This window comes from Leptonychotes weddellii, chromosome 9 (assembly GCF_054177405.1).
Source record: "Leptonychotes weddellii isolate Sample4059 chromosome 9, ASM5417740v2, whole genome shotgun sequence".
Taxonomy (NCBI): Eukaryota; Metazoa; Chordata; class Mammalia; order Carnivora; family Phocidae; genus Leptonychotes; species Leptonychotes weddellii.
This window is the reverse complement of record NC_138377.1, coordinates 99,455,912-99,469,291: the sequence shown is the minus strand read 5'-3', so window position 1 is coordinate 99,469,291 and position 13,380 is coordinate 99,455,912. Positions and strand designations below refer to the sequence as shown.

The 13,380-nt window shown below is 43.7% G+C and overlaps 1 protein-coding gene and 1 pseudogene across 1 annotated transcript; one reads left to right on the top strand and one right to left on the bottom strand.

Annotated features, from left to right (window-relative positions):
* Positions 1-565: 565 nt before the first annotated feature.
* On the bottom strand, positions 566-9,161 carry TMEM202 (transmembrane protein 202). Its single transcript, XM_081831879.1, has 5 exons — positions 9,081-9,161; positions 8,607-8,862; positions 1,685-1,834; positions 1,216-1,347; positions 566-762 (listed from the first exon to the last, which is right to left on the bottom strand). Exons 1-5 carry the CDS (start codon positions 9,159-9,161, stop codon positions 566-568), a joined length of 816 nt encoding a protein of 271 aa, XP_081688005.1.
* Positions 9,162-12,301: 3,140 nt separating this feature from the next.
* Positions 12,302-13,380, top strand: LOC102741868 (NADH dehydrogenase (ubiquinone) complex I, assembly factor 6-like; annotated as a pseudogene).

The window sequence follows — 13,380 nt, the reverse complement described above, 5'->3', positions numbered from 1 at the left end:
ACCAATCCTCACAAGAAATGGGACCTCACGGATTCCCCAGAACCTCCCTCCTCCCCCAACACCCTTCAGCTTCTTTGGATGGTAGGTATTATCGCCACTCATATTCATTCCATTGCTGGTAATGATCTGCAATTCCGATTCAACAATATTGATCAAATGCCTTCCACCCTGAGTGTGTCCAAGGCCACACATAAAAAGAAAATTTCAAGTAGAATTAGGTGGCATCTTTCTCCATGAATCATTCTGGTCTGTAAGATCCCTGATGCCCAAAGAGATCTCTGATCTACACCATGCAGCTGTTGTTAGTTTCTTTCATTCATGACCATAACCACTGATGTTTTCTCTTAGAAATTTTTTCTTAAGTAAAATTTTATTATTTTCTTTATGACTATAATGCATATTTTAGATCCAGTGCACACAAAACACATTTCAGCAGCTTTAATGCTTTCTCTTTCAGTAACATGGACATGATATTAGGAGAGTTTCCTAAAATCTGCACCATCATTTCCAATTCAGCCTCTCCTCCGTTTTTAAGACAAGCAGTAGTTGGGTTTTCCTATCACCATCACGGTTCTGCTTCTGGGGCTGTTTTCTCTTCCTCAACTGGAGATTCCTTATCAGACCTTAGCCTTTCATCTTCATCAGGTACTACTGTAGTCACTGGACCAACCCCCAGCCTTGACTGCTCTATGGGAATCGCACTGACATTTCGATCAAGGGAAGGAAATCTGAAAGTTATGTAGTTGAGGAAGGAGATGATCCCTAGAGGAGAAGAATTTGAGGTGAATTTCAATAGATAGATAGTCTTTAGACTTTTAAAATTCTTACTCATGCTTTCCTCAGTTCTAAAAGCCAACCCTCCTCTCCCCCAGCACAGTTACTTTATCCTCCTGTGCTCTCATTGCATTATAGTATTTCTCACATGGTGAAGACAAAGCTTGAACCTCCTAGATTCAAATGATGGTTCTACGACTTTCTGTGTAGTCTTAGGCAAGTCACTCAACCTGTGCATGCCTCAGTTAATGGTAGAACAGGTTGCTAAATTTAGGTTTCCAGACTCCAAAATCCATGCTTTCCTCACCATACCATGCTGCCTCTCCGTGTATGAATAGTCTAAATAGGAACAGTCAGTGCTTCTATTTCTCCTAGACTTCTACCTCCCTTTCAAGAAGTGACTTCCTCTTCCATCCTTCTTGCATAAGGGGACTGACTCACCAGAAAACGTGTATAAGAAGTCACTCCACCAATTAATATGATAGGCCCATAGGAGATCTGGCTCCAAGGCATCCTTAGCATGCCAGTGAACCTGTGCCAGAAATAGGACGAGGCAGAGGAGCAGGGAGATGGCTAGGACCAGAAGAAAAGATGTCACAACCCATCAGTGTCTTCAGTCTGCCTTGACCACCCCCCCCAACTCTCCTTCTGCTTCCAGATGCCATATGTATGGCAGAATTAAAATTTAGGGATTTACCAAGATGGGAAAAAGAAAGGAGCTTCTACCTCTCCCCCAGGCTAAGTCAGCTGAAGTGTGTTTTATACAGTAGGATAGGGCAGGTGGCTGGCAACTTGATGTGATACTGAAGAAGAGGAAAGGGACAAGAAAAAGAGAATGAAAGGCCCACGGAGAAACTTGGTTCCCTTGACAGTTTCACCCTGGTATTACCCTGCCAATCTAGGTCTGTACCTGAGATGAAGCTGAGTATGGATACCTTCAGATCCAAGTTGGTGGTTAAGCTTCCTCTTCTAGGCAGGCAAGAGCTGATGAGCCAGCCAAGGGCAACGAGTGTGGAGAAGAGAGAGATGAGGAAGAAAGCCCTGGAAAACTGAAGGTAATCTGCCAAGGGAAAGGAGAAAGGGAAGGCTTGGTTAGTCCAGCAGGGGAACCTCTCTTAAAACCAGACAGAGTCTTAGAGAAGGGCGTGAGAACTAAAGAGATGAAGCAGAGCTTGCCATGTGGCATCCAGGGCACAAATAAGGATCTTATTTCCCAGTTTTTCCACCGATACTCAGAATTTATTTACTGTGAAGGCAAAGCCTTCATTGTAAAACTGAAGATAATATACAAATAGTTCTGGATGCATTAACCCATTTAACTTAGATGTAAACTAGCTTCTAAGAAGTGTGACTCTAAACATCACGGCACGTATTAAAACATTTTCTTATTCCTAATTCTAATTCTAAAAGTAATACGTTGTTCAATATAAGCATTGGAAAGGCTACAAAAGTGCCAAGAAGCAGGAAAAAAAAAGCCACAATCCCACTACCCAGGGCAGCTATTGTTAGCATTTTATATTATTTCTTTCCAGTATTTTTCTATCCTCTGTACATACTGGGTATAATACTGAATATCAAGTGATTTTTTTCTTAAGATTATATGGTAAGATATTTTTTCCCCAGTCACCTGTTGTAAACATCATTTTTAATGGCTACCGAACAATTTATCATATTAACATATTTCGCTTAATGATTTAACCATTGTTGGACTTGTAGTTTGTTTCTATTTGTTTTTTCTCTTTTAAATCTATCTGGCTGGCATAAGCCTTGTCAGCCTATGACTATAAAACGAAGTCCCATTTACTTAAACTCCCATACTATAATGATTTCAAGCCTGAATTTACTGGATTGCAGGAATTTAACACCCTAAAAATATCTTCTATTTGTTTTTTCTTTTTTTTTTCTTGAGAGTCCCTCAAGGCCCTGCCTCATGTTTGCTCAGGGAGAGGTCTGCTAGAGTTCTTTATCTCCAAAGCCCTTACCCAAGTACCATAACACTGCTTCCTTTCTCATCTCCTGGCTCAAGATCTCTGCTCTCTGCAGAGTGAATGTTGGTAAGAGAGAAGAAAGGGCGTGATAAACATTACTTTTTGCTACCACCTCCCTAATATGAAACAGATGCTTCCCTTGACTTCGAGAGCAATTTTTAAAGATACATGCACCCCAATGTTTATAGCAGCATTATCTACAATAGCCAAATTATGGAAACATAATCAACAGCCCAAGTCCATTGATTGATGAATGGATAAAGAAGATGTGATACAGATAAATAGATATAGATATATATCTATATATCTATATCTACACATATATCTATAAATATATCTATAGCTATACTTGGATATTACTCAGCCATAAAAAACAATGAGATCTTACCATCTGCAATGACATGGATGGAGCTAGACAGTATTAGGCTAAGCGAAATAAGTCAGTCAGAGAAACACAAATACCATATGATTTCACTCATATATGGAACTGAAGAAACAAAACAAACAAGCAAAGAGAAAAAAAGTGGGAGAGAGAGAGAGGTAAACCAAGAAACAGACTCTTATCTCTAGAGAACAAACTGATGGTTACCAGCACGGAGGTGGATGGGGGAATGGGTGAAATAGGGGATGGAGATTAAGGAATGCACTTGTTGTGATGAGCACCCGATGTCATATGGAAGTGTTGAATCACTGTATTGTACACCTGAAACTAATATAACACTGTATGTTAACTAACTGTAATTTAAATAAAAACCTTTAAAAAAGGAAATAAAGGATAACACACAATTGCAAGTAAATATAGCTCTCCTGAGATGCTACAGATCCTGCAATCTCTTTAATATCCTTTAGAGGGTGCCTCCTTGTCTAGCTTTTTTCCTGTCTCAAGGAAAGGCTTGCCAGCTCGTCTCTACCACTGAAAGTTCTCTAAGCACTTCTATGCCTGAGAATCCTAGTCCAGCTTCCAAGTAACCCAGAGAGAAGAAACTATATCAAAGCTTATCCCAGTTTAAGATCTGCCTCTTAAGTCTTATTTTGTTCTCTAGAACTCACCACTTACTAACATCATCGATAATAGTAAAGTCCATGAAGAGAAACCACACACCTACACATAGAGGTGAGTTGTTCTGTGGCCAAAACAAGTTAGCCACATTAAAACATGATAACCCAAGAGCAACGCATTTCCTGAAATCTGGGTCATTCAGAATTGCAGGATATGTAGCCAGTCAGAACCATCAGCCTGCTTTGAGCTGCAGGAAGCCCAGTGTGATAGGCATCGTTCATGGTATTTAGCCCACAATCCCCCACAAGACCTAGCAGCCCTTGCCTATAGCCCTGGCCCTTTGCCTATAGTCCCCTGACCATAGCTAATTGGAAAAAGGAAGGAGATCTGACCTAAGTTGGACCAATTTGATTCTTATGCTTGGAAATTTGGATTTGAGACTGATTGATGCTAATTTCCTTTTTTGCTTGCTTGAACCAAGAAGATACATAGCCAGACTGAGATATCACTTTTTGGGCACTTGCACACTAATAAACAGGAAAAATTGAGCTGTAGTGATAAAGCAAAGTATAAACAAAGATGAACGACAAAGCAACTCTAGAGAGACTAAGTGGTAGGCTTGATTTTCTTCGTCTGACATCCCAGTCTCTTCTGGAATCTCCTAAGATACAACAAACTTCCTGCCTTTGGGAATCTGTGAGATTCTTCTGAATCTTCATGAATAGGTTCACTCTTTATTTTTTTAAAAGATTTTATTTACTCATTCAAGACAGAGATAGAGAGCATGAGCAGGGGGAGAAGCAGAGGGAGAAGCAGGCTCCCTGCTGAGCCAGGAGCTGGATGTGGGGCTCCATCCCAGGACCCTGGGATCATGACCCAAGCCGAAGGCAGACGCTTAACCATCTGAGTCACCCAGGCACCCCTAGGTTCACTCTTCAGCTTATGCTAGTTCAAATGAAATAAAACACAAAAGTATACTGAGATATCCAGTCCAAGTCCTGTCTAATATGTTATGGTCTAGTCTTTCTTCCACCAATGAGGGGAAAACTTGCCTTCATGTGCTTCCAATCTTCTCTGTCTTAGATCCTCATCTCCTGAAACTACATAAACAAGATCACTCACACCTCCAAAGGAACAGCTAAAGATTTGCAGCATAAGATAGTCTCACCTCCAAAGGAAGCAAGCCTACTAGTCATACACAACTAATTATCTGACCAAACTAAACACTTAGCTCCATAATATAAAATGGCTGCATTTGGTTAACTTTATGGTATTTTTTCTAATTTACTGAGCAAAACAAAAGAAATATCCTAAACCTGAGTTTGAGCCCCCATCTCCTATAAGACCAAAAGCTATATCAGCTTTTAAACATCAGTTTTTACAGCAGCTTACTTGTCAAAGTTTCAAAGATCTTAGGACCTAAGTTACAAAAGGCCCTACTTGTCAGTAAGAAGTTTTGGTCCAGGAAAAGAGAAGTGCCCTAGATATAAGGAACACCCACGGGTAGGTCATCTGTATCCAAACATTTCTGAAGATTTCCTTAGTAATATTCTTTAATGTGGCCTTGGGTTGCAGGAAAAGCAAGGCCAACACCCCAGTTTACTGAAGGCAATGAAGCTAATGCCCTGGGAAGAGAGGGGATGTCACTTTCAATTTGGAGAGGAAGAAGTCCGAATCATTTGAAAAGCTTGGTAAGATCCTTGGTAGGGTCCTCAGGGTTGTCCCAGTCAGTGATTCCGTACTTCAGAGCACCATCAGGTAGGACATAAAAGCTACCAAGACTGGAAGGAATACGACCCTACCGGAAAGCAGTAATGATTTCTCAGCGAACTGAGAACACTCACCATTTGGTGGTTTGTAACTGGGCAGGATCTCCTGGAATTCCTCTTGCTGTACCCTAGGTCCTTCAGCAAAAATCAAAGCCAGGATAGGGAGGCAGTGCTCCAAAAGGATCAGGATCCTTTTAGTTATGAAGGAGCTAGACTGAGTGAATAGAGGTGGGATTGTGGATATGGATGAAGAAGGTGCTGCTGAGGGATCGGCCCACTTATTTAGCCAAATCTAAACCTCCACACTGTTGACATTGCATCTTTGTTCCAACAACAGAAGGCTGAGACAAAACCTCCCCAGGCTCAAGGAAAAGAAGGTGGTTTGGGAATGGAAAAGATCGTGGATGGAGACCTAGCATCCTGGAGAGGAGGCTGTGAAATTGGCTGAGGATTTAGGTTCCCTGGTAACCTGGTTGGAGTGCCAGAATTAAGCATCCCCACACAGCTTGGCTGTGTTTCTTGTGCAGTGGTTCCCAGGGCCCTGGCTCTGGAGGCTCCAGTGCTCGGACTAAAAGACCTACCCTTCTCTGCCACAGTCTTCCAGATGGTTTAAGTTACCCTCTGTGGCAACACGTTCCTTTACGCTATGGTCTGACCTCACCTGTCCTACAGGCGAGGTAACAGAATGGTCTGTCCCACACTTGAGACCTAGCAATAAAAGAGAAGGATGGTGCCTACTACCTCCCACCCCTTCTCCATTCTATTAGCAACAGCTGCAGCAGAGGGGTTATCAGTCATCTAGAACCAGGAAAAGTCAGAGCCAGAGCCACAATGGTCTCATGTGAGTCCAGGACACAAGATCATGAGCACACATATTCTTGAGCCCACCAGAGAGAGTCCCCATGAAACTCTCAGAAATGACAGGGGGTACCATAGGAAAGGGGGCTGAATTCTTGCAATCAGTAGGTGAAAATTCAAAGTTCTCGAATTTGGATAATAATGTTTGGGTCAATAATAACATACTGTAACAGGTTCATGAGGCCTGGACATACTCATTACATTTGGGGAATTCATTATGAGCTCTGTATTGCAGACTACTTACTGATCTTAGAATTAGGACTAGTTAACATTGGAAATAGGGTAGATACTTGACTTATAATTGTGTACTTAAAGGACTCAGTTGACCTTCTCTAAATCATTAACAGTTGGCCTCAGGTGAATTCCAAGCTGCAAGAAATAAACTATTTGCTACTGTAAGTGACAAAATTCCAAGATTCTGACTCACTAAACATTCAAATAATAATCTCAAGTCCTGAATTTTAGCCTGGGCACAGTTACATAAATATGATGGCAGCTCAATTTTTATGCCTATATCTTTTACTCCATTTCCCTAGAAATGGAATTCGTGAGTGTAAATCTCCAGATACACATAATCATATTGCTTTGGTTGTACCCATTTATGGTCCCCAGTGTATGTGAGAGTGTCCAGCATTGTGAATCATCATTTAAACGTCCTGTTTGAAAAATCTTATCTCATTGTTCGTTTGACTTGCCTTTCTTTAATGATTAAGGTTAAAATGGTTTTTCTGATGTTTATTAGATACTTTTAGCTTTTGTTCTATGAATTGTCTATTTATCAAGAATTTATTGGGGTATTCACCTTTTTTGTTTTGTTTTGTTTTGTTTTGTTTTTTAAAAAAACATCAAGGCCATTTGTCTTTTATCTTTCATATTTGTTGCAAATGTTTTCCCTAGTTTTTCTTTTAAGCTGGAGATGTAATTGAATTGTCTGCCTGCCTTTGATTGTAGTTTCTTCTCAAGCTCTTTTGTTAGGGTCCTGCTCCTTAGTTCCACATGCCATAGATGCTCCAGTTCAGGGTTGAGCCTAGGTGCAACCCCCAACTCCACCTCCAGCAATTGGGGCCCCTGCTTATCTGAGAAGGAGAAATAAATGCTTTATTCATGCATGTTTTCTTTCACAATACCTGTTTCTCTATGTAAATGTATCTTTTGAGGATGATGGGGAAACTGTTTAGTGTAGTTATGTCTTTCCTCTAAGTCTTGGTTCTGATTTAAAAACTTATGCATATGGTATCTTCTAGCCCTAGAAACTTATTTTTAAATGTTTTGTATTGCATTTTCAGATTTACCTAAATTCACATAAAATTTGACGTTAATAATGTATTCTACATAGCTGGCATTTGTTATTCCACATATCTGACATGCATTTCTATTCCCTTCTACTGTTGGTGGAAGAACGAATTGACCTTAAAAGTTAAATCTGAGGGCGCCTGGGTGGCTCAGTCGTTAAGCGTCTGCCTTCAGCTCAGATCATGATCCCAGGATCCTGGGATCGAGCCCCGCATCGGGCTCCCTGCTCAGCGGGAAGCCTGCTTCTCCCTCTCCCACTCCCCCTGCTTGTGTTCCTGCTCTCGCTCTCTCTCTGTCAAATAAATAAATAAAATCTTTAAAAAAAAAAAAAGTTAAATCTGAGGGCGTCTGGGTGGCTCAGTCGGTTAAGCATCTGTCTTTGCCTCAGGACATGATCTCAGGGTCCTAGGATCGAGCCCCACTTCGGGCTCCCTGCTCAGTGGGGAGTCTGCTTCTCCCTCTCCCTCTCCCCCCTACTTGTGCTCTCTCTCTCTCTCACTCTCTCTCAAATAAATAAATAAAATCTTAAAGGAATTTTTTTTTAAAGTTAAATCTCATGGAGGCTGAGACACTTTGCTTTGTTTCCCAGTTCTGATCAGTTACTTCTATTTCTGCAAGGCACATTAGAATACTCATCACATTGCTTCACAGTGACAGCTTAGAAAGGCCCAAAGAGTTCTTCCCAGAGAGCAAAGAGAGTATCAACTACTAAGTTGGGAGAGAAAACAACCGGGAGTAGGAGGGAGAAGGGGTACACTGAGACACCAAAGAAAAGGATGGCTATATCCACAATTTGCCTGAGACCCCTCTTGGACTCGGAGCGGTGAGGGCAAAGAGATCTTGAAGGAAGAAAGATGAAGAGCCAATGTGGCAGAAAGCTCTGGGAACTGTGGGGCCTGTGGCGTTTGGTTTGGTGGCACTCACAGGGTGGTTTAGGTGTGCGGCTCCAGCACAGCTCATGGGTGCATGAGATCCAGAGTCCTGCGTAGAGTTCAAGGCCATTCTTGACCACCAGGAACTGCACCCAGTTCAGTGGGGTTGTGCAGATCAGCATTAGGAGACCAAAACCACACAGGCTGCCACAGAACATTCGGATGTAGATGTGTGTCTGGTCCACATGGTGCTGCCGCCTCTGGGGTGGTATCGTGGCACTCAGATGTTTGTTGATGGGGAGGGTAGGCTACAAGGATGAGGGAAATATTGCCTACCCAAAAAGATCACCCTTGATCCCCAGGGTCTCCACTCATCTCTCCCTTAAGTATCCCCATGTGGGTTTGATCTGTGGATGTCTCTCCTTACCCAGGGTGATATTTCTCTACCTTTAGGGCACTCTGTCTTGGCCCACCTTTAAGTAAGTCTTCTTCCTCCCATCTGACCTACAGTTAGGTACCTCCTCACCCTTTGGTAGTTCCGATTCCCCTGAATTTTGGGAGCCTTAGGATTATAGAAGGTCAAGACTAAGTGTTCCCTCTTCTCCATCTTGGCAGCCAGCTCGCTTTCTAACTGCCACGGAATTTGTCTCCGTACCTCCCACACGTGCTGGCAGAATCAAAAGGGGCCAGAACCCATGGGCCAGATTCCATGTCTGTTTCATATTCTGGGTCTGATCAGATCGGGAACAAATCATCACATTTTATTTTATTTTATTTTTTTATTTTTTTAAAAGATTTTATTTATTTGAGAGACAGAGACACAGCGAGAGAGGGAACACAAGCAGGGGGAGTGGGAGAGGGAGAAGCAGGCTTCCCGCTGAGCAGGGAGCCCGACGTGGGGCTCGATCCCAGGACTCTGGGACCATGACCTGAGCCTGAAGGCAGACGCTTAACGACTGAGCCACCCAGGCGCCCCAAATCATCACATTTTAATCGGGTGCATGTGTATACGATGCTCCCCACCCTCCCTTGTCTGACTCCTTTCAGCTCCTTCATTAAAGAAATCCACAAATATTCTGTCAGCAGTTACTGTGTGTCAGGCTTTGTGTTAGGACCTGGGAGAGAAAGATGAATGAGACACAGCTCCCTAACAGCAAATAAAGAAGTTAACTCAGGTGGCTTCGGGACTTAGCAGCTTGTGGTTAGAATTCAAGATTACCAGTAGCCGGGATGGCCTTCACGCTCTTGCCCCACCGCAAAGTGGAGGGGCCCCAGGTGTGTCTCAACAGGCTCAGGAACCAGTCTGTTGGCCATGGTTTGGCATGCAGCATCCAGCCTTTTCTTCCTTTCTTGCTCGAGTTCCCGCGCTTCAGTGCCCTCTCCTCATGAAGCCCCTGAAGGGCGTGACACCCCTGCCTGTCGCTGCCAGGGCTGCCAGGGCCCACCGTGAAAATGCCAGTATCCCCAGCGTGGGGGGCTGCCCGCCAGCGTGCTGAAAGCTACCATTCACGGGCCGGGTGGCAGGGTTGGGTTCTCTGGGAAAGCGAGGAGGATGGCCTTCCCCTGCTCCCATAGCCAGCACAGCTTGTGCCCAGAGGAGCTCAAAGTCTTCTTTTCAAATGACTCTCTCAGCGTTGGTCCTAACTCCTCCTCCCACGAGGGCTCAAAATTAGTCCAAGATGCGGAACAGACGCCATCCTGTTCCCCATCTTGGACATTTATTCAAATTAATGGCCAGCTGCATTGCCTGCTCTTGTTTTCCACGAGCAGATAAACTCTGAGTCCACAATTTGGGCTGAATCAGAATGCCCTATCACACTTTGCTCTGAGCATGCCCTCTCCTCACCTGCCCCGACCTGTCAAAACCTACACTTTATGTCAGCTGGGGGTGGGGGGACAACTGGCACTTAGCTAGCTTATGTCCATGCTCTAGCATGACGTCCTCTTTCTCCAAAAGTGTCATTTGACTCTCTGTTTCCCGGCACTTAGCCTAGTGCCTGGAAAGAACAGTATTTAATGTTAAAGGAATGAATGAGCAATACATATATATATATATTTTTAAAGATTTTATTTATTTATTTGAGAGAGAGAGAGAGGGAGATCACAAGCAGGGGGGAAAGGTAGAGGGAGAAGCAGACTCCCCTCTGATCAGGGAGCCCGATGTGGGACTTGATCCCAGGACCCTGGGATCATGACCTGAGCCGAAGGCAGACATTTAACCAACTGAGCCACACAGGCGCCCTGCAATGTATTTTTATGTAAAGGAGAGAGATTGGTACAGAGGACAGAATGGTTAACGTTGTTAGAGGAAAATTAGGGAAGCTTTACTGGAAGAGGTGATGTATTAGCTGGATTTCAAGGGAATTTTCCAGGTAACAGAGGTGACAGGGCATTTGAGGTGAGGAGAATAGTATGTCTCAAGGCATGAGGTTCTCGGGGCACTAGAAGCAGTATGGTTCTACTAGGTACAGACTCCAATGGGAGGGTTGAGGGTTGCAGATATAGGCCAGAGCTAGATCACAAAGAATCCTTTAGGCCCATGCTATGCAATTATATTGTGATGTTTCAATTAATGTAAAACGCTAGCACTCCTGGCTTGATTGGAGGAAAGACTTTCCATCTGTAGCTAAGTGGCTTGCACAGCATGACTGTGAGATGCACATGCATGCCTAGGGAGCTAGACATAGGCATTGAATACCCAGGCTTGCATTTCAGTCCCCGTTCTAGCACTTACTTAGTTCCAACACTCACTGGCTTGGTTCTTTGAGGCAATTTCCTTAACCTCACTGAACATCAGTTTCTTCATCTCTAAAACTGGGTTAATAATCATTCCTGCTTCATAGAATTTTGTGAGGATTAAATGAGATAATATGCATAAAGCTCTTAGCACAATGCCTTAATATGTGCTCAGTAAATACTATCTATTGTTTTTTATTTTATTTTATTATTTTTAAAGATTTTATTTATTTATTTGACAGAGGGAGGGAACACAAGCAGGGGGAGTGGGAGAGGGAGAAGCAGGCTTCCCACCGAGCAGGGAGCCCGACACGGGGCTCGATCCCAGGACCCTGGGATCATGACCTGAGCCTAAGGCAGACACTTAACGACTGAGCCACCCAGGAGCCCCTGTTTTTTATTTTTTTTAAGTTTATTTATTTTTTTTAGTAATCTCTACACCCAATGTGGGACTCGAACTCACAACCCTGAGATTAAGAGTCACATGATCTCCCGACTGAGCCAGCCAGCCTCATTCTTTTTTAAACTGTCTTTCCAAGTTTGCTGGACCATGACCTTGGCACAGGCCCCCCTGAAACAGAGGAAATATTAATGTTGATGAACAGGATGTGTCACCACTCCCCACTTCACTAGTACCACTAAACCGGAACATTACCAAAGAGAGGATATTGATGTAATGTGGGGTAACAGGTCATTTTGTGACCAGTGTCTGATTGGTAAATGATGCAACTCTCCAGCTATTGAAGGAAGAGGTCAGGTACCACTGGACTCGCAGGCCTACTGAGAGGTAGGATGCTCTGGCTAGCTGGGAACTTGCTAGGGCCTGCATGCATATGACAAAACCAGCATTTGTGCGTAACTGGTGGCTGTGTATACTGCTATTTCCCCACTTTAAAAGCAATTTGGGGTCCCCAGCCTGTCTAGCAGCCACTGCCCTGCAGCCTCCGGGGTCCAGGAGGAGCACGGCTGAGGCCCGTGGACCCTGAGCTTCCAGCGCCAACCTGACACAACATGGAGCTGCTGCCGAAACCAGATTATGGGGGCTTTTTATGCTCCCAGCTCCTCCCTGCAGAATCCTGCAGCTCCGCTCTTGCCCTGGTGCCCTTCAATGTGAAACTGGCTCAGGCTGGTTGAGGACTCAGTCTCTGAGAAAACAATTGGACTGATGTGAATGCAGTTTTGGAAAAACATGTGGATGGTGTATCCTTTAACATTTCACCACCACAGCAGGTGGCCAGTGAACTAGATGAGGCACCAACAGAGGCAAGCCCCTCTCCTGGGCCCCCAGACTGACCTTGCAGAGCCCCAAGGGGTAAAAGCCAGGCCCCCGCCATGGGGGACTGAGAAAAAAAAAAGGCAGCTGGGAAGCTGCTATCAAAAGATATACTCTGACTAAAAGATGGCTTATGACAATCATTGGTAAAGGAGACTAAAATTTGGATGACAAAGCATATAACATCCGGGAACTGGAAAATTCTGCTGAAAACGCACAGAACTCTCCTCTTCATTTAACAATAGAACTATTTACCCAACAGGAACTCCATACCACTCACGCCACAAGTCACGCTGGAAAAGCACAGGGCATTGTCACATGCTTGAGAGCAACGCCCTATCGCGGTAGCAGAAGAGGGGTGTTCCTTCCCTTGGATATTTGTGTGTTTGACAAACACAACACGTGGTGTTTCACAAGAGGATTTTCTATGGAAGAACCAAGCTATAAAGGTGAGAGATTAAATATTTGTGTCATTGCTAGCCCAGGACACTGGCACTTAAAGCATGCTAGGTCCTTCCACAAAAGTGTTCTTGTGAAAGCATTTCCTGCTTTTCTTCAAGTTGCTCTGGAGGACTACTTAAAGAAAATTCAACAAATGAATTTTTATATATTCCACCCATCTTTACAGCAGACGGATGCTTCCCGTTACTTCCATTATCTGTGTATATTCAGTCATGAGGAAGAAGAACTTAATTTCATGGCATTGGGGAAAAAAAGCAGTTTGGCTAGAAGAAAACAGAGTAATATGTTTGTGACCTTGCAGCAGGCCAAGAATTTTTTCTAAAACAGGACTTCTAAGGGCGCCTGGGTGGCTCAG

What these genes read in the sequence shown, in the direction of transcription:
- TMEM202 (XM_081831879.1), bottom strand. Translation starts at nt 9,161, where the DNA reads ATGGAGAAGAGGGAACACTTAGTCTTGACCTTCTATAATCCTAAGGCT. An exon ending in CCGCACACCTAAACCACCCT is followed by an intron (nt 1,835 to 8,606) that starts GTGAGTGCCACC and finishes TTCCCTTGGCAG; the next exon opens with ATTACCTTCAGTTTTCCAGG. An exon ending in CATACTCAGCTTCATCTCAG is followed by an intron (nt 1,348 to 1,684) that starts GTACAGACCTAG and finishes TTCTGGTCCTAG; the next exon opens with CCATCTCCCTGCTCCTCTGC.